At 56.0% G+C, this 20,755-nt stretch overlaps 1 protein-coding gene across 24 annotated transcripts in view; it reads left to right on the top strand.

Moving 5' to 3' along the window:
* Nucleotides 1-20,755, top strand: part of ANKRD11 (ankyrin repeat domain containing 11) — a 218,310-nt gene that overhangs the window by 169,030 nt on the left and 28,525 nt on the right. For 20 of the 24 annotated variants that reach the window (XM_024233246.3, XM_024233240.3, XM_054534315.2 and 17 more), the window contains one exon: nucleotides 11,142-11,280. In XM_024233246.3, coding sequence (XP_024089014.2) covers nucleotides 11,142-11,280 — 139 coding nt within the window. Of the gene's footprint in view, nucleotides 1-8,650; nucleotides 8,933-11,141; nucleotides 11,281-20,755 lie in introns of those variants that run through there. The other 4 variants (XM_054534323.2, XM_054534308.2, XM_063717801.1 and 1 more) reach the window with 3 other exon arrangements.

Raw genomic sequence — 20,755 nt, 5'->3', positions numbered from 1 at the left:
AGCTTTATGTACAGAAGTTGGCCTGAGCTTCAATGTGGCTGCACATTTCTACCCCAGAAGTCCAGGATTTCTGTCCTGACTCCTGTGAGGCCCGTCAGGCATTCGGATATCCAGACTGCAAGCAGTGCTGAGCCACGTTACTTCCAACTGTGGTTTATTCTAAATGCGAATAGGAAAATGGGATGTCAGTCGCAACCACTGCATTTTTATTAATGTGCGGTTAACGCTGATTCCTGGGGTGCAGGCTTCCTGCCTTGCAGTGTGGGGGGTGATGCAGTTTCCTGGGGTGCAGGCTTCCTGCCTTGCAGTGTGAGGGGAGACGCCGAGTTCTGGGGTATGCCCAGCGAATATGAACTTGGACAGATCCAGGTTCAAGTTCAGGCTTCGCCATGTGTGTTATCTTTGTGACCGTCAGCAAGTCAGGTGTCTCCTGAGTCAGCTTCCTGTCTCTGCAGCAGGCACAGTATAGTGTCTGGTGGAGTGAATGGTGAGGCAGGGCCTTGCTGTGCAGGATGTGTGTCAGCTCCTGCCATCCTGTCGCTGTCGTCCTTTGATCCTCGTGCCTCCTTGCTCCTCCTAACTGCTTGGCCTGTGTGGCAGGCCGTTCATCTGTGACCTGTCTGACCCTCGGTGGTCCCTGGTGGGCAGGGTCCCCTCACTGTGTTCCTGGTTGCTGGTTGCTCTGGGCCACCTTCTGGTCCCCAGGTCACTACCTGTGAGGCCTCTTGCTGCTTCCTGTGCTGCTGTGCTGCTGTGCTGCACCCTCTCTCCTCATGTTGTGGGTTTGGTGTGGTGTGAGCTCAGCAGGGGTTCCACATGCGAACATAACCAGCAAGACGACCTTGCTCTCAGCAGCAACATGAGGGCGACTCAGTTCACTTCTTTTTGGTGAATCTTGAAGCATTTTGTGAATACGGACATGTGCAGGTGCTAAACGACAGCAGCTCTGAGACCCTTGATGTCTGGGCAGTGTCCGAGTGTCTGCTCCCACTTGCTCCTCGCGCCGTGTGCAGGGCCGGGTGGGTACCATGGCTTGCAGCCACCAGGAGAGGATGAGCTGAAGCCAGTGGTTGGTCAGCACCACACTGCCGAGCTCACACGCGGGGACGCACGTGTCTGTGAAGCCTACGGAGAGTCTGGGTTTGGCGGTTGGGATGGGCGTGTCCTGCTGAGCTCCTGAGGAGGTGGGTGGTCAGGGTGCTGATGTGCGGCCTTCAGCAGTGAGGCAGAAAGGCACAAGGGCAGGTCACGCTTCCTGGTGGTTCCTGCTCTTCTGTAGCTAAGCGCTCAGAGTGCTGGGATAGCTTCATGTTGCCGCCCAGGCCTCATCTTCCTCATCTCACGGGGTTGGGTCCTGGGACTCAGCATTCACGGGGAGCAGCCCAGCTCTGCAAGGGTGCAGAATACTTTGCATACAGCTCAGGCCTCGCCCCCATCCTCTTGAGCTCCTGCCACTGCCACCAAGCTTCGGCTTCAGCATGCTCCGTGCCTCCACTGAGCACTGGCTCCCAAAGAGGTCGTGTATGGTGTGGTTGCACCCCGAGAGCGTGGAGGCGTGAGCCGTGTGTTTGGATCAAACCCGTCATGTTCACACGGGTGATGTGGGTGGGGGTCCCAGGACCTCAGAACGTCTGTGAAAGGGCTGCTTGGCTTCTGTACCTGGGTTGTGCTCTAGGAACAAAGAGGTTTGGGTTGTGCCCTTGAGGGTCTGATGCTGGAGTTCTGGAGCGGCTGTGTGAACAGACTGCTGAGTGAACCTGGCCTCCGTGCCCGCAGGTTTTAGCGTAAGGGCGGCAGTGGTGGCCTGGATAGGATGCAGAAGGTATGTGGGCAAAGGAGATCCTGGCCCTGGCTTCGATGGCGAGGTGGCACCTGTCACTCCTGTTCTCTGTGCCTGGTCTGATGAAGGTCAGTAAGCAGTGGAGGGAAGAGGGAGCTCTCCTGGCTCAGGTCTCAGATATGCTTATTGAGGAGGTAGTTCTCTGAGCCGCTTGACACACCAGCAGGCTGGGCGTGGTGGAGCCCTTTGTCAGTGGACCTGCAGGGAAGGCAGTCTCGGCAGGGTAGCACGAGACGAGAAAGGCCAGGAGAGCCACAGAGAGCAGGTCGTGTTGGTGCAGGAGGCAGGGTGTCCTGATGTGCTGGCAGCCCCAGCACTGACGTGTGCACTCAGCTGCTTTGAGTTGTTCTCTTGTTTAAGGAGAAGAGAGACTTGATGAACTGGCCTGATATTGTCGATGCGAGCTCTGTTCACACGTGTGCTGTGAGGGCTGTGTGGATTTCACTCTGGGCTTTTCCAGTAAGGTAGCTGTGTTCTGGGTTGGGTTGTATGTGTGGTTGGTTGGTTGGTTTTTGAGACAGGGTCTGGCTCTGTCACCCAGGGTGGAGTGCGGTGGTAGAGTCTCAGCTCACTGCAACTTCTGCACCCCTCCATAACCCCCCACCCTGCCCCACCGCCCCAGGCTCAAGCAATCCTCCTACTTCAGCCTCCCTTATAGCTGGGACCACAGGAGCATACCACCACACCCGGCTAATTTTTGTATCTTTTGTAGAGACGAGATCTTACCATGTTGCCCAGGCTGGTCTCAAGCTTCTGAGCTCAAGTGATACTTCAGCTTCGGCATCACAGGCATGAACTACCACACCCAGCCTGTCCTGTTTTGTTTGTTTGTTTGTTTTTCCAACTGCTCACAGTAAAGCCAGACATTTTCCTCATGGAGGCAGACAAATTTTAAACGCATTACAGGGAGTAGGGAGCTCTCAGGCCTGGTGGAGCTTTCTTAGCTTGAACAGTAGCTTGAAATAGAAGCCTGGGAAGACGCACTCCTGGTTGCAGCTGCTGTTAGAAGAGGCTGTATTCCTTAGGGAGGAAGTGAGCCCAAAGTGCCAGAACTCAGGTGCACACATCTGACCTGCCTTCTCCTGGTACAGGCTGAAATGGTTGCTGCTCAGTCTTCTACCATAAACTCCCTTTTCTCCAGATATAGCTTTATGTTATCAAAAACAATATGTTTTTAGATTTTTCCAAAAGAATCGTGATCTCAGTGACATATACGTGGAAGATAGAGATGGAGCCCACGACTCTGCAGTGCATCCTGACGCCGCGCTGACCTGACGGCTTGTGCATGTCCCTTTGGCTGCACCAGTGAGCACAGCGGCAGGCGTGTCAGAGAAAGGGCCCCTTCTGCAGACGGTCTCTCACCATTGCCAACCACGGAATCCCAGAACCGCTGAGCTGCCTCAGGAAGAACCAGCAGGTGTCTGCATCGTTGAGTGTGTTCTGATCCAAAGGTGTGCAGGGCCACAGAGAACAGTGTCGTCCCCACCCCATGGCACAGTCACCCTGTCTCATTGTGCTCCATGCATGCCACTCAGAGCACAGGCAGCCTCACAGCCCCCTGAGCTCCACTTGATGGTTCTCAAAGTGTGTCCTCCAACCAGCAGTCACCTGAGCGGCTGGAGCTTGTTAGGAACCCACATTCACAGCCCCACTGAAACCTGGCGAGCTGTATGGAGGCCGAGAAGCTGGAGATGGCGCCCATGGGCATGGAGGCTGCAGTTGAGAACTGAGCATGTGAGTCCTCCAGCGAGTCTCAGCAGAAACCCCCCCAGTCTCTGCCAGTTACAGACTCACATCTGGTCTGAGGCCCCTCCCCGAAGATAGCTTTGTCAGTGCTGCAAGTGGGGAGCCGGGAGCTACGTCCCCCAAGATAAGTATTCCAGAGTGACCTTAGCTGAGAAGCCAGGAGGCGTGTGGCTGGGTTCGGTGTGTCCCACCTCAGGCTGTGGTTTCACGAGCTGGTCTGGGCTGGGGTCTGTACTCAGAACAGAGCCCAGAACTCACCCTCATGCTTCAGGAGGAGCAGGAGGCCGTGTCTGATGGCGAGAGCACAGGAGGGCGAAGCTGGGCTCAGACAGCCCTGAGACCACTGTGGGCCCACATGGGCTCCTGGAGAGGGTGGTTTCTGTCCATCTTTTCACTAAGGCAGAAAAGGACATAGAGCAGCATCACAGAGGAAGCCGGACTTGCTGGGCTTGCTGGACTTGGGTCCGCTTCTCTTCCCAGTCCTAGGGCTCAGAGCACACGGCCTGTGGCCCGCCAGCTCCTACCATTTCTGCTTACCTGACAGCTGGGCTTCCCCCACCACCCAGTTCACATGCCTGCATGCTGCCTACGCCCCGCCCCTCCCCTGCGTGTTTCCTCTCTGTAGAACACACTGTCCTCATCTCCTCCCACTGGAGGTTTAGCTCTGAAGCAGCGAATTTGCATTCTCTGCATTCTCAGCTCTGCCACGTGCCGTCTGCACTGAGGCTTACCTGATGCTGTGAACGCCGAGCTCCTCAGGTTCTCACATCACGCTTAAGAAGTGGAAGTTCCTGGCCGGGCGCGGTGGCTCACACCTGTCATCCCAGCACTTTGGGAGGCTGAGGCACAAGGATCACCTGAGGTCGGGAGTTCGAGACCAGCCTGGCCAACATGGCGAAACCCCATCTCTACTAAAAATACAAAAATTATCTGGGCATGGTGTTGCATGCCTGTAATCCCAGCTACTCAGGAGTCTGAGGCAGGAGAATTGCTTGAACCCGGGAGGCATGGGCTGCAGTGAGCTGAGATCGCATCACCACACTCCAGCCTGGGTGACGGAGTGAGAATCTGTGTCGGGGAAGAAAAAAGAAGTGGAAGTCCTTCCCTGTGTTCCTGATTTTCATTGTTAGAATAAAGCAAGAACTTCCCACTTTAAGAAAGAAAAAGCCAAGAAAATCCCCTTGGCTCTGGGTCCTTAGTGTTGCATAGGGTGCTCTGAGCAGCCCCTGTGTCTTCACTCTTGCCCAACTCCCAAGATAGAGGTCCACTCTATTTAATTTTTTCTTCTAGAACTCATGCTGTCTTTTAAAATCCTATCTTTGGTAAATGAAGGTCACAGAAGTTTTTCCTGTGTTCTGTAAGTTTGATAGTTTTAGTTCTTAGATATAGGTCTATGATCCATTTCTAGTTAACTTTTGTATGTGGTGTGAGGTAAGCATAGAGGTTCATGTTTTGTATGTGGTGTGAGGTAAGCATAGAGGTTCTTGTTTTGTATCTAGATAGACAGTTGTTGTGTCAGCACTATACTGATACCAAAGCCAGACAAAGGTACTACAGGATAAGAAAACCACAGACCAATGGCCCTCATGAACACAAACATACAAATTTTAAAAAGAATTTTAGCAAATTGAATTCATCAGTTTATAAAATAAAATGAATAATGTACCATGACCAACCAAGTAGGGTTGATTCCAAGAATTCAAGGTTGAACCTCCAATATCCATCAGTTCAAGTTGTTATAAGACTGAAAAAAACCATGTGATCATACCAACTAATGCAGCAAAAACATTTGACAAAAGTCAACACACATTCATTATTTAAAAAAAAAATTCTGCAAACTAGGAATAGAGAGGAATTTCCTCAACCTGACACAGAGCATCTGTGAAAACCTGCAACTGACATCATATTTAACGTCAAAGACTGAATTCTTTCCACCTAAAATTGAGAACAGACAAAGAAACACTGGCCATCTCCACTGTAATCGCATCGTCCTGCAGGCTGCAGGCAGCACGAAAGTCAGACTGAAGAGGAAGGAGGAACACTGTCTTTATTCACAGACATCGATGGAGGAAATCCCAAGACATCTGTACAAAAGCTACAAGAATCAGTGAGCATAGCATGGTGTTCCAGTGCAAACCCAGTATGCAGAAGTTTATTTCTAAGTACTCGTAAATAATAGAGGGCTGAAATTGTAAAAATGTTTGCAGTGGTATCAAAAATACGGATTATTTTGGGGTAAATTTGACCAAAGATGTGCTGCAAAACCTGTACCCTGAAAGCTGCAAAATATTCCTGAGAACTGAGAGAAATTCAGAAACACCTAAATGTGGAGTTATACAATATTCATAGATCAGGAAACCCTCACGATTGGATGCCATCTCTCTCCACATTGATGTATAGATTCAGTGTAATGCCAGCCAAAATCCCTGTGGGCTTTTTTGGGTAGAAATTCATAAGATGATTCCAAAGTTAATAGGGAAATTGAAAGACCTAGAATAACCAAAGCCACCTTGAGAAAGAACAGAATTGGAGGACGCAGACAGTGTAGTTTCATTTCTTCCTCTAAAGCTACAGGCATGAGGTAGTGTGCTTCCTCTTGGTAGCAGGACAGACCCATGGGTGAGTGGAACAGAAGAGAGCTAACAGGCAGACGCACACACAGGCTGACCCCTCACCCCACACACAGGCAGACCCCACACACCACACACACTTAGGCCACACACAGGCAGGCCACACACAGGCAGACCCTGCACACCACACACAGGCAGGCCACACACAGGCAGACCCCACACCCCACACACAGGCAGGCCACACACAGGCAGACCCTGCACACCACACACAGGCAGGCCACACACAGGCAGACCCCACACCCCACACACAGGCAGACCCCACACAGGCAGACCCCTCACACAGGCAGTTCAGATACCAAGGCAGCTGAGCTGGGAGTGGAACTGGAAGGACTGGATGGCACCTCTGTGCTGCAGTCAGTGGACAACACGACTCTCATTCTTACCAGAAAGATTGAGCTCCAGGGGGAGGGTGTCAACTGGACATGGCCATTTTTCAGTTACTACAACTATCTCTTTCCTCTGTGTGTGCTTCCCATGAGTGGAAGTCGTGGTGTGATAGGGAATCTGCATGTGACATGTGGAGAGCTACCTCGTGTCATCAGGAGAAGCCAGGTGGCTGGCAGGCTGTGGGGCCTGGCAGGGTCTTTGTGCCATGGCTGTCACTATCTGGTGGTTCTTGGGGCATAGTGGGGCTTTACAGGGGGTGCCTGATAAGGATTGGATTTAATGTTCGAGATATTTGCATTTAGGAAATGAGAACATTGTGTAGCACGTGGTTCCCGCAGACAGTCCTCTTGTGCTGGTGAGGAAAGCTCAGAGGGGCCGAAACAGGGCCTGTCCCACCCCAGCTGCCCAGCAGGCTCTGAGCCCAGGTTGATGGGAGCCACCTTCCTGGTGGCTGTGCCGTGCTCCCCGTTGTAGGCAGCTCGGGGCGAGCCTCGTGTCAAACAGGTGCCTTGCCCGTGTGTGCTTTTCCTTGCGCAGCTCGTTGAGGTGTAAGGAGCTGGGAGGTGAAAAAGAAATTTGTGAACTTTTAAAGTGAACTATAGATAGACATTATAGCTAGTATTTCATCTGTAAAACCAGGGATAATCACCACCCAGATGAGAATACCCAACATTCCAGAGTCCTAGGGGCCTTCAGTAACGTTCCCCATTCGAAAAGTCACCTCTGCCCTGACTTCTGTCTCCACTGGTATGTTTTGGCTGTTGAGATTTCTGTGGGAGACATCGGTTGCTCCACAGTGTCTGACTTGTGGGATTTTTCTCCTGTGGGCATTCTCTCCCTTCGTGGCTGTGGCCATGCCCAGCATTTGTGGGCTCTTCTGTCGATGAGCCAGTGGGCCCCAAGAACCACCAGGGAATCCACATCCCTTCCAGGGCTCAGTGTGTGGGCCTGACGTCTGTGTGGTCGGGTGCGTGGTGGTGTCACATGGTGGTGTGGTGTGTGTTCTCTTGTCTTCTGGTGAACATGTTCCTCCTGTGCTGTCTTCTAGAAGCTTCCATGTGTGAAGAAAGGGATTGATCCCAGTCTGATACCAGGGGAGGGCTGATCTTTGGGGTACAGATGTTCCCACCTTGGTTGCCGGATGCATCTGCCACTGTATGCATGGGGCTTCTCCACGAGGCTGCGCGCACCTCCTGTGTTTATTGTGCGCACCCCCGGTGTTTACCGTGCACACCACGTTTACCGCGCGCACCCCATTTTCATGGCGCTCACCCTCGGTGTTGATGCCGCGCACCCCGTGTTCATGGCGCACACCCCCCGTGTTCACGGCGGGCACGCCCTGCGGTATTCCATTTGTATTCTAGAATTGTTCATTTGCCTTTGGACGGGCAGTTTAGTTGTGTCATTTTTTGTATTACGAACAAAACTGCCTTGAACATCCTTGTGCTTGTTTGTGAACACGTCATGGGAAACGCACCTGCAGCTCTCCCTCAAAGCCTCCCTGGCGTTTGCTGGGGTCTGCAGAGCCTGTCTTCTCCCAACTGTCCTGGTGGGGGTGCTGGTGTGCATCTCCTCGTGGCTGTCATTTGCATTTTCCTGATGAGAAACACCTTTTCAGGTGTTCGTTGTCTTATTTGGATATTTTCTTTTGTGAAGTGCCTGTCAGGCGGTGCCTGTAGGCAGTCTTCCCTTGACCATGGCCCTGGGGACTGTGTTCCTTCTGTCCAGGCTCCCTGGAGACCTTGATCCACGTCACAAACAGTGTGGAATTTTATCCCAGGCCTTTTCTGTAGCTGTTGACGTGAGCACATGGTTTTCTTTTCTTTATTTTCTTAATGTGGTGAAATACATTGCTTTTTAAATTTCTTGCATTCTCGAATCTATTCTTATTCCTATCATTTGTGTTATCTTTTTTTATATATCCTGTCTATGTTCATAAGGTATATTGGTTTATCATTTTCTTTTCATAGAATGCCCTCATCAGGTTCTGAGATTAGGGTTATGGTGGCCTCTTCACATGCTTGGTAGAAACTTCCCCTCATCAGGTTCTGAGATTAGGGTGATGGTGGCCTCTCTTCAGATGTCTGGTGGAACCCATCCCCTGGGCCAAGAGTGTTCTTGGAGGAAGGAGTTTAAGATTGGAGCTTCTTGCTGGTGTGTGCCATTCTTTCCTGGCATTCCCTGGCCCCAAGGAAGATGCCTCTCTCATTCCAGGTGGGGACTGCACTCCGAGGGGGCCATAGAAAAGCTCAGTGGCGCTGCAGCCAGGCGGCGGGGGAGCTGCATCTGGGCACCCAGGCCGAGGGCCGGGAGGACCTGCACTGCTGGGGTGGGTGTTAACACTCCCAATGGCTGGGAGGGACCTGCACTGCTGGGGTGGGTGTTAACACTCCTGAGGCCCGGGAGGGACCTGCACTGCTGGGGTGGGTGTTAACACTCCTGAGGCCCGGGAGGGACCTGCACTGCTGGGGTGGGTGTTATGTTCCTGAGGCCCCATCTCCCAAGAGACCCGTCTGGCACCCTCCTCCTGTCCCCGTATCTCACTGGAGAGGTGGGCTCCGGTGTGCTTGGCAGCTTCTCTTTGACTCCAGTTGCACTCTGAGCTTGCAGCATGTTTTGGAAAGCTCTCTGATGGTCACTCAGGGATGTCTCGGATTAAATGCCAGGTTTGGTGGATGCAGGCTGGGTGGATGCACGTTTGGTGGATGCAGAGCAACTGAGCTGGAAGATGTATCAGGGTCCCAGGAGGCAGGACCGTGGCTGGGGATGCTTGGGCTTCTCCCAGGAACAGTTGGGCATCTCAGCCCTGGAGCCGCTGAGGCCTCCGGTGCTCTGAAGGCACCGCTGACCACTGCATGGTATTTGCCAGCAGCTTACCTAGGGAAAGTTCCAGAAAGAAGGCTTACTGATGGGGAAAGGCAGTGTGTGTGTCGCACCGTCCCCCTCCCCATGTCCCGAACGCTGTGTGTGTAGCACCGTCTCCCTCCTGGGAGGTAGCGCGCGTGTCTGCGGAGTGGGAGGTAGCGCGTGTCTGCGGAGTGGGAGGTAGCGCGTGTCTGCGGAGTGGGAGGTAGCGCGCGTGTCTGCGGAGTGGGAGGTAGCGCGCGTCTGCGGAGTGGGAGGTAGCGCGCGTCTGCGGAGTGGGAGGTAGGTAGCGCGCGTCTGCGGAGTGGGAGGTAGCGCGCGTGCGTCTGCGGAGTGGGAGGTAGCGCGCGTGTCTGCGGAGTGGGAGGTAGCGCGCGTGTCTGCGGAGTGGGAGGTAGCGCGCGTGTCTGCGGAGTGGGAGGTAGCGCGCGTGTCTGCGGAGTGGGAGGTAGCGCGTGTCTGCGGAGTGGGAGGTAGCGCGTGTCTGCGGAGTGGGAGGTAGCGCGTGTCTGCCATGTGGGAGGTAGCGCGTGTCTGCGGAGTGGGAGGTAGGTAGCGCGTGTCTGCGGAGTAGGAGGTAGCGCGCGTGTCTGCGGAGTAGGAGGTAGCGCGCGTGTCTGCGGAGTGGGAGGTAGCGCGCGTGTCTGCGGAGTGGGAGGTAGGTAGCGCGCGTCTGCGGAGTGGGAGGTAGGTAGCGCGCGTCTGCGGAGTGGGAGGTAGGTAGCGCGCGTCTGCGGAGTGGGAGGTAGGTAGCGCGCGCGTCTGCGGAGTGGGAGGTAGCGCGCACGTCTGCGGAGTGGGAGGTAGCGCGCGCGTCTGCGGAGTGGGAGGTAGCGCGCGCGTCTGCGGAGTGGGAGGTAGCGCGCGCGTCTGCGGAGTGGGAGGTAGCGCGCGTCTGCGGAGTGGGAGGTAGGTAGCGCGCGTCTGCGGAGTGGGAGGTAGCGCGCGCGTCTGCGGACTGGGAGGTAGGTAGCGCGCGTCTGCGGACTGGGAGGTAGGTAGCGCGCGTCTGCGGAGTGGGAGGTAGGTAGCGCGCGTCTGCGGAGTGGGAGGTAGGTAGCGCGCGTCTGCGGAGTGGGAGGTAGGTAGCGCGCGTCTGCGGAGTGGGAGGTAGCGCGCGCGTCTGCGGAGTGGGAGGTAGCGCGCGCGTCTGCGGAGTGGGAGGTAGCGCGCGCGTCTGCAGAGTGGGAGGTAGCGCGCGCGTCTGCGGAGTGGGAGGTAGCGCGCGTCTGCGGAGTGGGAGGTAGCGCGTGTCTGCGATGTGGGAGGTAGCGGTGTCTGCGGAGTGGGAGGTAGGTAGCGCGTGTCTGTGGAGTGGGTGGTAGCGCGTGTCTGCGGAGTGGGAGGTAGGTAGCGCGTGTCTGCGGAGTGGGAGGTAGCGTGTGTCTGTCTCCTCTGCTTTCTCCACACACACACCAGCGATTTCCTGAGCATCCCTCCGGTGCGTAGGATGCGAAATGGGCCAGAGTCAGGGCTGAGCCACAGCCTGGCCCCGGGCTTCTGGGTGAAGGTTCTGCAGTCCGTGACCAGCCTCACAGCCACGCCCTGGGGTGCAGGGAGGGTGTTCGTTGCCCAAATAAGAGATTTGCTTCTCCTGGCGCATGAAACAAAATCTCGAGAGCTTGAGAATGTAATTTGGGCATCACGACTGAAAGCATCCCTTTCTTTTCTAGGATAAAGATAAAGTTTCTCTAACCAAGACCCCAAAACTGGAGCGTGGCGATGGCGGGAAGGAGGTGAGGGAGCGAGCCAGCAAGCGGAAGCTGCCCTTCACCGCGGGCGCCAATGGGGAGCAGAAGGACTCGGACACAGGTACCAGCCCGCGGCCCCTCCCGCAGTCAGCCCTCCACAGGCAGCCCGGAGCAGCCCAGGCAGGGCGTCCCCGGCCCCCGCACCTCCGACTTTGCACTGGGACCCACTCTAGCACCCTGCACGCCGTCCAGGCAAGGGGCAGCAGGGGCGGAGCACAGGCCCCCACATGCCACCTCCTCTTCACCCGAGGCTCAGGCCCATGGGGCTGATTGGAGAGCTTCACTCTTGGGTCCCACACACGTGGAGATGCACCCAGTGCATGTCCAGCCCTGGGTGAGGTATGGGGCTGCTCACCTGTGGGTCTTCTGACAGCTGGACACAGGAGGGAGACAGTGGTTCCCCTCAGGGCCACAAAGGCACAGGAAGAAACTCCATTGCTTCTAGTAAAAACCAAAGGGAGCCCTAAAAGTGAGCAGGAGGCAGGGAAGTCTTCCCAAGCACAGGCGGGGTTTGAGGCTGCAGAGCAGGAATGTGTGTGCTGTGTGCCCAAGTGTGTATGCCCGTATGTGTGCCATGTGTGTGCCCGTGTGTGCCTGTGTATGTATGTGCTTGTGCGTGCCCATGTATATGGGTGCATGTGTGTGCCCGTGTGGGTATGTGTGTGTACCCATGTATGCGTGTGCATGTGTGCCCGTGTATGTATGTGCTTGTGTGTACCCATGTGTGTGCCTGTATGTGTGCCCGTGTGTATGCCTGTGTATGTGTGCCCATGTGTGCCTGAGTATGTGTATGCTTCTGTGTGCCCATGTTTGTCCATGTATATATGTGCGCTCATGTGTATGCCCATGTGCCCATGTGTGCGTGTGCGTGCCTGTGTGTGCGTCCATGTGTGCCTGTGTGTGCATGTGCGTGCCTGTGTGCGTGTGTGCCCATGTGTGCGTGTGTGCCTGTGCCCATGTGTGCGCGCGTGCCTGTGTGCCCATGTGCAAGCCCATGTGTGTTCATGTGCACACACTCCTGGTGGGATCAGCACCTCCTGCAGTGCCACCTTCCCAGTGGATTCTGTCTTGAGCTGCTCACAGGGAGCCGAGAGGCCTCTGCGCTGGCCGTGCTTGCTCTTTGATGATTCTTGTGTCCAGAGGCCTCCTTGTCCTCCTGGTCGTCCAGCTTCTCTACAACCCTGCTGGGGAAGGTTGGAGGCAGTAGAGCACTAAGCTGGCCACAAAGCCTGGAGTGAACCGGGAGAGTGCTGAGTCAGGCCCTGGGCTCTGTCCCTGGCTTCCTAAGACTCCTTGAATGCAGCCATAGCACAAGGCGTAGAGGCTGTGCCAGGATGCGGGTTTGAGAGCAGATAGGGGAAGTGGTCCAGGTGAGAGGAGCTCGTGATACTAAGGAGATTGTTGAAGAGGAACGGCAGCAGGCACAGCCAGTAAAGAGGATCCACGCCCCGGCTTTTGTCAGCACAGCTCAGCAAGCTTCAGCCTTTATGATTGTGTGGCTGCCGCAGGCCTGTGGCCCCTCCTGTCCTATGTGGGGTGCTCCAGGGATGTGCTCACGGTAGCCAGGTGGAGACTCTGCTGAGTGAAAGGCCAGCAGAGAGGGCTGGTTTTCCCAGATGGGAAGTGAGGGGCAGGTGCAGTGCCAGGCACATGGCTCCTGTCTCTGGGCCAGCACATCTGGAGACAGGAAGGCTGCAGGGACACCAGCACAGGCCCAGGAGGACTCCTCTTCCCAGCAGCGGACAGCTCCGAGGAAGAACATTGGGAGGCACAGGGAAGTGAGTGGACAGAATGTGTGGACGGGTTGTGTGAGGGACCTCAGCCCCCGGAAGGGAGAGCCTGGGTGACTCCTTGGAGCTCCCAGCGGTGCTGTGTACTCTCGGGCTTTAGGCCTAGAGAAAGTCAGTCCAGGCCTGAAACCCTGTGTTTGCCGTCTTTGGTCCCCATGCTGGTTGTAGAAGGCTGTCATGTTGATACGTAGCTGTTAGCTCTTTGCACAGTGGCCATGTGGGAGTTGGCCTCAGACCTTTGAGGTGTTTCTGTGATGTCTCTGGAGGTGTTGCTGAAAGGGTTAATGAGACAAGCATCTGCTTCTGCTTCCTGTGAGAACGATCCCACTTGGTAAGGTGGCGTTCCCAGGGCTACCTAGTGCCCACCCCGTCTGGCTGCTCAGGTCTCTTTGTGGTGGCCGTTTCGTCATGGTGGAGAGAAGCTCTCACCCAGGGCCCTGTTGTGTTGTCAGAGCTTCCGGGGTCTCTCTGTTGATGGTTAGCACCTGCATGGTGCCAGCTGTGCTGGCCCACTGAGGCCATTCTCGCTCTCTGTGGGTCTCCGGGATGTTTTCTGCCACAGCCCTGGGCGCTCCTGGAACTGTGTGTTGAACACCACGTCCTTTCTCTGAGGGGCAGGCCTAGGTGAGGACAGGGTAGGCGAGAATCCCTGTGAGGTGGGAAAACAGTAAAGAACATTTTGAAAATAGAATTTTCCAGGCAAGGACTGTAACAAAAAGACCTAAGAAACGTAGTATTTGTCCTTGTGTGTTTATCACCCTTTCGGGGCCAATTTTAATAACTTCTTGTTTAATGTTGCAAAACTAGATTTCCTAGGAAGATTGTTCTGATGTATGAGTGTGGAGCGTTGCTTATCCTAGAAGCTTGCATTGTAACCAGGACCCTCTTAAAGTAGCGAGTCCACAGCCAGGCGCAGTGGCTCACGCCTGTAATCCCAGTACTTTGGGAGGCCGAGGCGGGCAGATCACAAGGTCAGGGGTTCGAGACCAGCCTGACCAACATGAAGAAACCCTGTCTCTACTAAAAATACAAAAATTAGCCAGGTGTGGCAGCAGGTGCCTGTAATCCCAGCTACTCGGGAGGCTGAGGCAGGAGAATTGCTTGAACCCAATAGGTGGAGGTTGCAGTGAGCCAAGATTGCGCCATTGTACTCCAGCCTGGCGACAGAGCAAGACTCCGTCTCTAAATAAATAAATAGTAGCGAGTCCAACTCCAGTGCGTTCAGCCCCACCCTGGGCCAGGAGGCAGGCTGCTGGGCACTGTGGCTCTCACACACGCTGCGTCCCCCTCCTTCCCCCGGAGGAGCAGTTCTTGCTCAGAAATGAGTGGGGTGGAGGGAGAGGCGCACACCAGCAGGGATGAGAAGAGAAACATTGGTGCAGGGTTAACCGACACGTGACGGACAAGAGACTCTTTTCTGGTCCCCAGGAGTCAGGCCTCTCTGGAGGGGTGTGGGTGCCCCCAGCATCCCTGCCAGGCCCTCCTCCTGCAGCGCCCCTGCAGCGCCCTCTGCTGAGCAGGCGCAGTCAGTGCCGCTTGCCGTGGTGGGAGGGATGCAGGGTCACCACCGTGCCGGATACCTGGGCTGGTCCGAGTGAGAGAGGCTGGCACGCCTCCCTCCGAGACCTCCGTGTTGCTGTGGGGATGGCTTCCCGCCTCCCAGATGCAGGGTCGAGTCGGCCCTGCCCGTGGTCCAGTCCCATGGAGATGTGGCCTCTGCAGTGCTTAGTCAGGGCTAGGGGCGGCCTGCCAAGAACAAAGTGATTCTGTCTGTTGTGAATCAGCCCAGTTTAAAGCAGTCCCCGAGGTTGTGCATCCACGTGGTCCCTGCACAGCAGCCTGGAGGCTGTCCAGGCAGACACGAGCGTGTGACAGAATCACCTCTGCGCGTTCCAGAGCGCTGGGCAAGAGCCCGTCCCAGGACCAGGCCTCTGTAAGGGCTGTGGGTGCAGCAAGGAGTGGGAAGCCACCTGCCATGACCCGGCCCCAAGACAGCTCTGCCCACCGAGCCCTCTCAGACCAGCTTGCCCTGGGACTTTTATCCCGTCCTGCCTGCCCTGCTCTGCCTGCCCTGTCTGCCCAGGGCCTCTTGTATCTGCTTTTGAAGTCTCCTCTGCCACCTCAATGGTGGTCTCAGTTTAAAAAGCCTTATCACTGAAAGCATTCATATTAAATTATATGATATCTGGGATTTGCTTCAAATTATACTACTTTGTCTACTTTTTTATATGTCTAAGTTTTCCCAAAACTTAAAAAATCTAAAAGTAGCCAGGCACAGTGGCTCACACCCTTCACCCTTCCAGCACTTTGGTGGGAGGATCCCTTGAGGCCAGGAGGCCAAGGCTACGGTGAGCCATGATTGCGCCACTGCCCTCCAGCCTGGGCGACAGTGTGAGACCCTGTCCATAAAAAATAAAATAAATAAATAATCAGTCAACCAGCAAATGTTTTTGAGGTTGCTGTGCATCATTGCCTGGCCTCCCTGGGGTTCTGGGGAGCCTCCTGCCCTGCTGTGTCTCCTGCGCCTTCGTCTGTGACCCTGAGTCTCGCTTCTCCCTGCCTAGGACCGCCGGGGTCCTGCTTGTCCTGGGGCAGCCACGAGGGAGCCCTCGTCAGGAGCGCCGTGGGCCGAAGCTGCCTGCCCTCTGCACGTGGATGTTTCTTTGGAACAAGGGGAAAAATTATGATTTTCTTATTTTGCTTTGACCTGTGAATAACACCCTGGTCTCTGGTGCCTGGGGTGTGCTCTCTGCAGTGCTGCCGGGCACATGCTGGTTCCTTCAGCGTTAGGTGCTTGGCACCTTCAGTCTTTTCCTGACGTCATGTTTGTTCCTGGTGCCTCAGATAGGAGACGGCTCCACTGACGGCTCCTGCTTCCCCATTCCTGGAGGGAAGACAGACTTAGCCAATGGTATCTGTGGGACTTCTTGGAACTCTGAATGCCAGACCTTGCCCAGTGCTAGAGGCGACAAGTGTGTGAAGTTGAAGAGGCTTCTCCCACCCGCTCAGCTGCAGTGGACCCGAGCAGGCAGAGAGAGCAGAGTGCAGCAGGGGCCAGGCTGTGCTTGCAGGCAGGGCAGGTGCCTGGAGAGCATGGCGCCCCTGGGAGCCTCTGGCCAGGAAGGGCATGTGCACTGCAGTGTGCCCTGGACCAGTGGCCTCAGCTCAGTGTCTTGACGAGGGTCCCAAGGCACTCACGTGTGTAGGGATGTTAGCAACACACGGCGGGAAGCCCTGATGCAGTTTCTCACCGAGCACGTAGCAGACCCCACGCACCCCACACAGGGCAGGCACCCCACACAGGGCAGGCACCCCACACAGGGCACAGACCCCACGTACCCCACACAGGGCACAGACCCCACACAGGGCACAGACCCCACGCACCCCACACAGGGCAGGCACCCCACGCAGGGCACAGACCCCACGCACCCCACACAGGGCAGGCACCCCACACAGGGCACAGACCCCACGCACCCCACACAGGGCACAGACCCCACACAGGGCACAGACCCCACGCACCCCACACAGGGCAGGCACCCCACACAGGGCACAGACCCCATGCAGGGCAGGGCCAGCCCAAGCCCAGGCCCCTCCCCTGTAGATCTCCTCCCAGGCAGTACCAGAGCCACGGTCACTTCCACACCATCTCCTTCCCTAGAAACCTCGGCAGACTCTTCCTCCTCTCCTGGCTACACAGGGGCCCCTGCCGCAGCCTGACCCTCCGCCACCTCCTGAGTCTCCGGAAAGCAGGGTCGGCCTCTGAATACAGAGGACTTGGGTCCTGCTGGAGGATGCTTGGCCAGTGGGTGCTGGCACGCGAGCAGCCCGCGGGGAGTCAGAGTGGGGCTGCAGCGAAGGCTGTGGTGGTTGAGGTGAGGGTGGTGGCCAGGTTTTGTTGCCGTAGTGAGGATTCTGGGGTTACCCTAAGAGCCACCACATTCAGGCACTCATGAAAAAGCACATCAAAATAAAATATTTTCACATGATTAAGAACTCCGCGTGATTGGTTTCTGGTCCTCCTATTTCTCAACCATTTTTCCTCTCTAGACGTAAGCAGTTTCTCATACGAAGGGAAGCTTGGACTAGCAAAGGGAAGGTTCTTCCTGTTTAAAATTCCGTATTCCCCAAGCTGTAGCAAAGGCTTCCCTGACGCCCCTCAGAGTGCACTTGGGCCGGTAGCCAGGCCCATGTTGTCAACACAACACAGACAAGCTGGGGACACAGACACGCTGGGGTCCACAGGACCACCCCAGGCTCAGCAATTTGATGGAGGACCCCAGGACTCAGGATAAAGGTGGTGGCTGCCGTGGGAGCAGTCAGCCGAGTGAGGGGGGCAGGCAGGGGCTGTCTGCTACCTCCTGGCTCCATGCTGTGGGACTTTGGGCCCATTTCTCAACCTTTCTGTGCCTCTCAGCCCTTTCATCCATAAAGCTCTGCTGTGTGAGAAGCTGTGGCCCCTAGACAGAGGGTCCCCCCAGCCCTGTGCTCTCACTGCCCACGCATTCGGCCAGGCAGGCCTGTGCCCTGCAGGAGTGACGGACACAACTCAGGCCTCAGCGCAGGTTTGGACATTGATCTTGTTTATTTTAAAATACCCACGATGCTGTGTGTGTGGAAAGGAGGCCCAGGGTGGGAAACCGTTCTGTTTGGTTGTCACCTGAGCCCTTTTGCTGACATTGCTTCCTTCCTTCCTGGCCCCTTGTTCACCGTGGTGACCGCTGGATGCTGGTGAAACCACCATGGGGCTCAGGTCCTGCTCCTTCCCACCCTTGCCACATAACCCTGGTTTGCCTCCACAAGCTTCCTATGGAACTGGTCCTTCCGCCCCACCCCGCCCCAACCCCACCCCAGCCTGGAGATGGGGAAAGCATGGAGGTCGTGCAGGCAAGGGCTGGACGCACAGCCTTACCTCTGTGTGACCCCTTCACATACACTGCAGAAGAAGCTGAAGCTGAAAGGCGTAAGAGATGACCCTAGCTCCCATCAGCAGGCGGGAGGGTTGAGGTCACGAAGCAGACAGGGGTAGGCCCTGTCTTTCTTTAAGTGATCGGTGACGGTAACTGACAGAAAGAAGGCAGAAACGGAGAGAAACCTGGAGATTGGAAGGAGAAGCCAGTCTCACCACAAGATGGCTTACAGTGCTCAGCAGGCGCCCTGCCAGCTTCTCTTGTTGGCCCAGGACAGGCTGTTCGGAGCTTGTCTTGCGCCCTGAGGAGGATGTCAGTGGGAATATGGCTGCGCCCTCGTTTGGAGTTGTGCGAGTGTTGAGCTCAGTGCTTGGGTAGGAACTTGGCGTTGTGGACCATCCGCCTCGTGTAGATCGGCTGTGATTTAGACTTCTTGGCCAGAAGTGCTGTATTTCATGGCTTTGAACATCCGGATGAGGCCAGATGTTTGGTGTGGACAGCATGGTTTTTAGTCAAGTGGAACAGAATCTGTGAGCAGCAGCCGTGCTACAAAGCTGCACCCGGCCCTGCCCATCAGTTCCATGAGCTGTAACCGCCTTCGGCCGTGAACTCTCTGTTGTTTGAAAATATCGCCATGGAAACATCCCTTTGTGGAGCAGAATCAAGAATGTATTTTGACATCTTCGAGTTTTACGGTGGGACGCAGGAGTTGCACATTTTCCTGTGTTGACAGTATCGTGGCCTGTGTCTCCTAAAAGACTCTTGCTAGAAAAGCCTAGAAATTAGAGGTGCTAAATGACTGATACAAAAGGCATTTGTTCAGATGAGTAGCTGAGGCCACACAGCTCCACATCCCTGGGGCCCAACCTCAGGATCTCTGCACTGGAGCCCAGCTTCAGACCTCCCATGGAGGTAGAGGAAGGGGCTCTGGGCCCAGACCCCACGGAAAGCTTGTCCCCTCGAGAGGGCCACACTTCGTGGACACCGGGCTATCAGGGCAGACACTGTCCCCCCAGCTAAGAGGGACGGGTGCTGAGGAGGGATGAGGGGCTTTGAGAGGTCACTACAGAGACTTCTGACCCAATCCTGCCCTCTGGTGGGGCCCCCACCACAGCAAAAGCAAACCCTCCCTGGAGAGACACACCTTCCTCATCCCGGCCTCCCGGCTCCCAGAGTGCAGATAGACGAAGAGCCTGGTTGGAATTACAGACGTTGAGGAAGAAAGCTGTCCTGAGAGAGTCAGCAGGGGTCAGCCCCAGGGACCTCACATGCTGGGATGGTTAAATGCGCAGTATTCATCAGGGGATTTAAAACCATGGAGTATCATGCAGATGTTTCTAAAGCGTATGGAATATCTGGAAATGAAAACTATAATCACTGAAATAAAAAACCCAGTGGGCAGATGGTATAGCTTATTAGACACAACATAAGAAAGTATTGGTGAACTGGAAGTTCTAACAAAAGAAATTGCCTAGACTCTGGAGCACAGAAAGAAAGTGAGACAGGAAGCCTGCAGGAAGCGGGGAGCTGTGGAGGAGAGAATGCAGCTTAACAGGCACCTCGGCAGAGGAGAGAGCAGGGCAGGGAGACGGTGGCAACAGAGGGCTTTTCAAGGTTCGTAAAAACACAAGCCTCAAATTTAAGAAGTATAATGAACTATAAGCAGGAGAAAGAACAATAACTAGACATTTAAATATGACTCTGACGTGAAGTTTTCAGAACAGCAAAGGGAGGATGTTAAAAGCAGCCAGAGGCACACCCACCCGTGGTCCCAGCTACTCCTGAGGCTGAAGTGGGAGGGTCGCTTGAGCCTGGGAGGTGGAGGCTGCGGTGAGCTGAGATTGCGCCACTGCGCTCCGTCCTTGGCTACAGAGCGAGACTTTGTCTCAAAAAAAAAAAAAAGGCAGCCAGATAGAGAAGACACTCCCTGCAGAGCACCCCCAGGTGGGTCACGGCCCCTGCATCCCTCCTGCACAGAGCACCCCCGGGAAGGTCACAGCCCCCCCTCTGATCCCATCTGCACAGAGCACCCCCAGGAAGGTCACAGCCCCCCATCCCACCTGCACAGAGCACCCCCAGGAAGGTCACAGCCCCCACATTCCACCTGCACAGAGCACCCCCGGGAAGGTCACAACCCCCCATCCCACCTGCACAGAGCACCCCCGGGAAGGTCACAGCCCCCCCTCCCATCCCACCTGCACAGAGCACCCCCGGGAAGGTCACAGCCCCCCCTCCCATTCCACCTGCACAGAGCACCCCCGGGAAGGTCACAGCCCCCCCATTCCACCTGCACAGAGCACCCCCGGGAAGGTCATAGCCCCCCCATTCCACCTGCACAGAGCACCCCCGGGAAGGTCACAGCCCCCCCTCCCATTCCACCTGCACAGAGCACCCCCGGGAAGGTCATAGCCCCCCCATTCCACCTGCACAGAGCACCCCCGGGAAGGTCACAGCCCCCCCCTCCCATTCCACCTGCACAGAGCACCCCCGGGAAGGTCACAGCCCCCCCATTCCACCTGCACAGAGCACCCCCGGGAAGCTCACAGCCCCCCCCCTCAGATCCCACCTGCACAGAGCACCCCCAGGAAGGTCACAGCCCCCCCATTCCACCTGCACAGAGCACCCCCGGGAAGGTCACAGCCCCCCTCCCATCCCACCTGCACAGAGCACCCCTGGGAAGGTCACAGTCCCCCCTCCCACCCCACCTGCACAGAGCACCCCCGGGAAGGTCACAGCCCTCCCTCCCACCCCATCTGCACAGAGCACCCCCGGGAAGGTCACAGCCCCCCCTCCCATCCCACCTGCACAGAGCACCCCCGGGAAGGTCACAGCCCCCCCT

This window comes from Pongo abelii, chromosome 18 (genome assembly GCF_028885655.2).
Source record: "Pongo abelii isolate AG06213 chromosome 18, NHGRI_mPonAbe1-v2.0_pri, whole genome shotgun sequence".
Taxonomy (NCBI): Eukaryota; Metazoa; Chordata; class Mammalia; order Primates; family Hominidae; genus Pongo; species Pongo abelii.
This window is presented reverse-complemented; position numbering and strand designations above follow the sequence as displayed.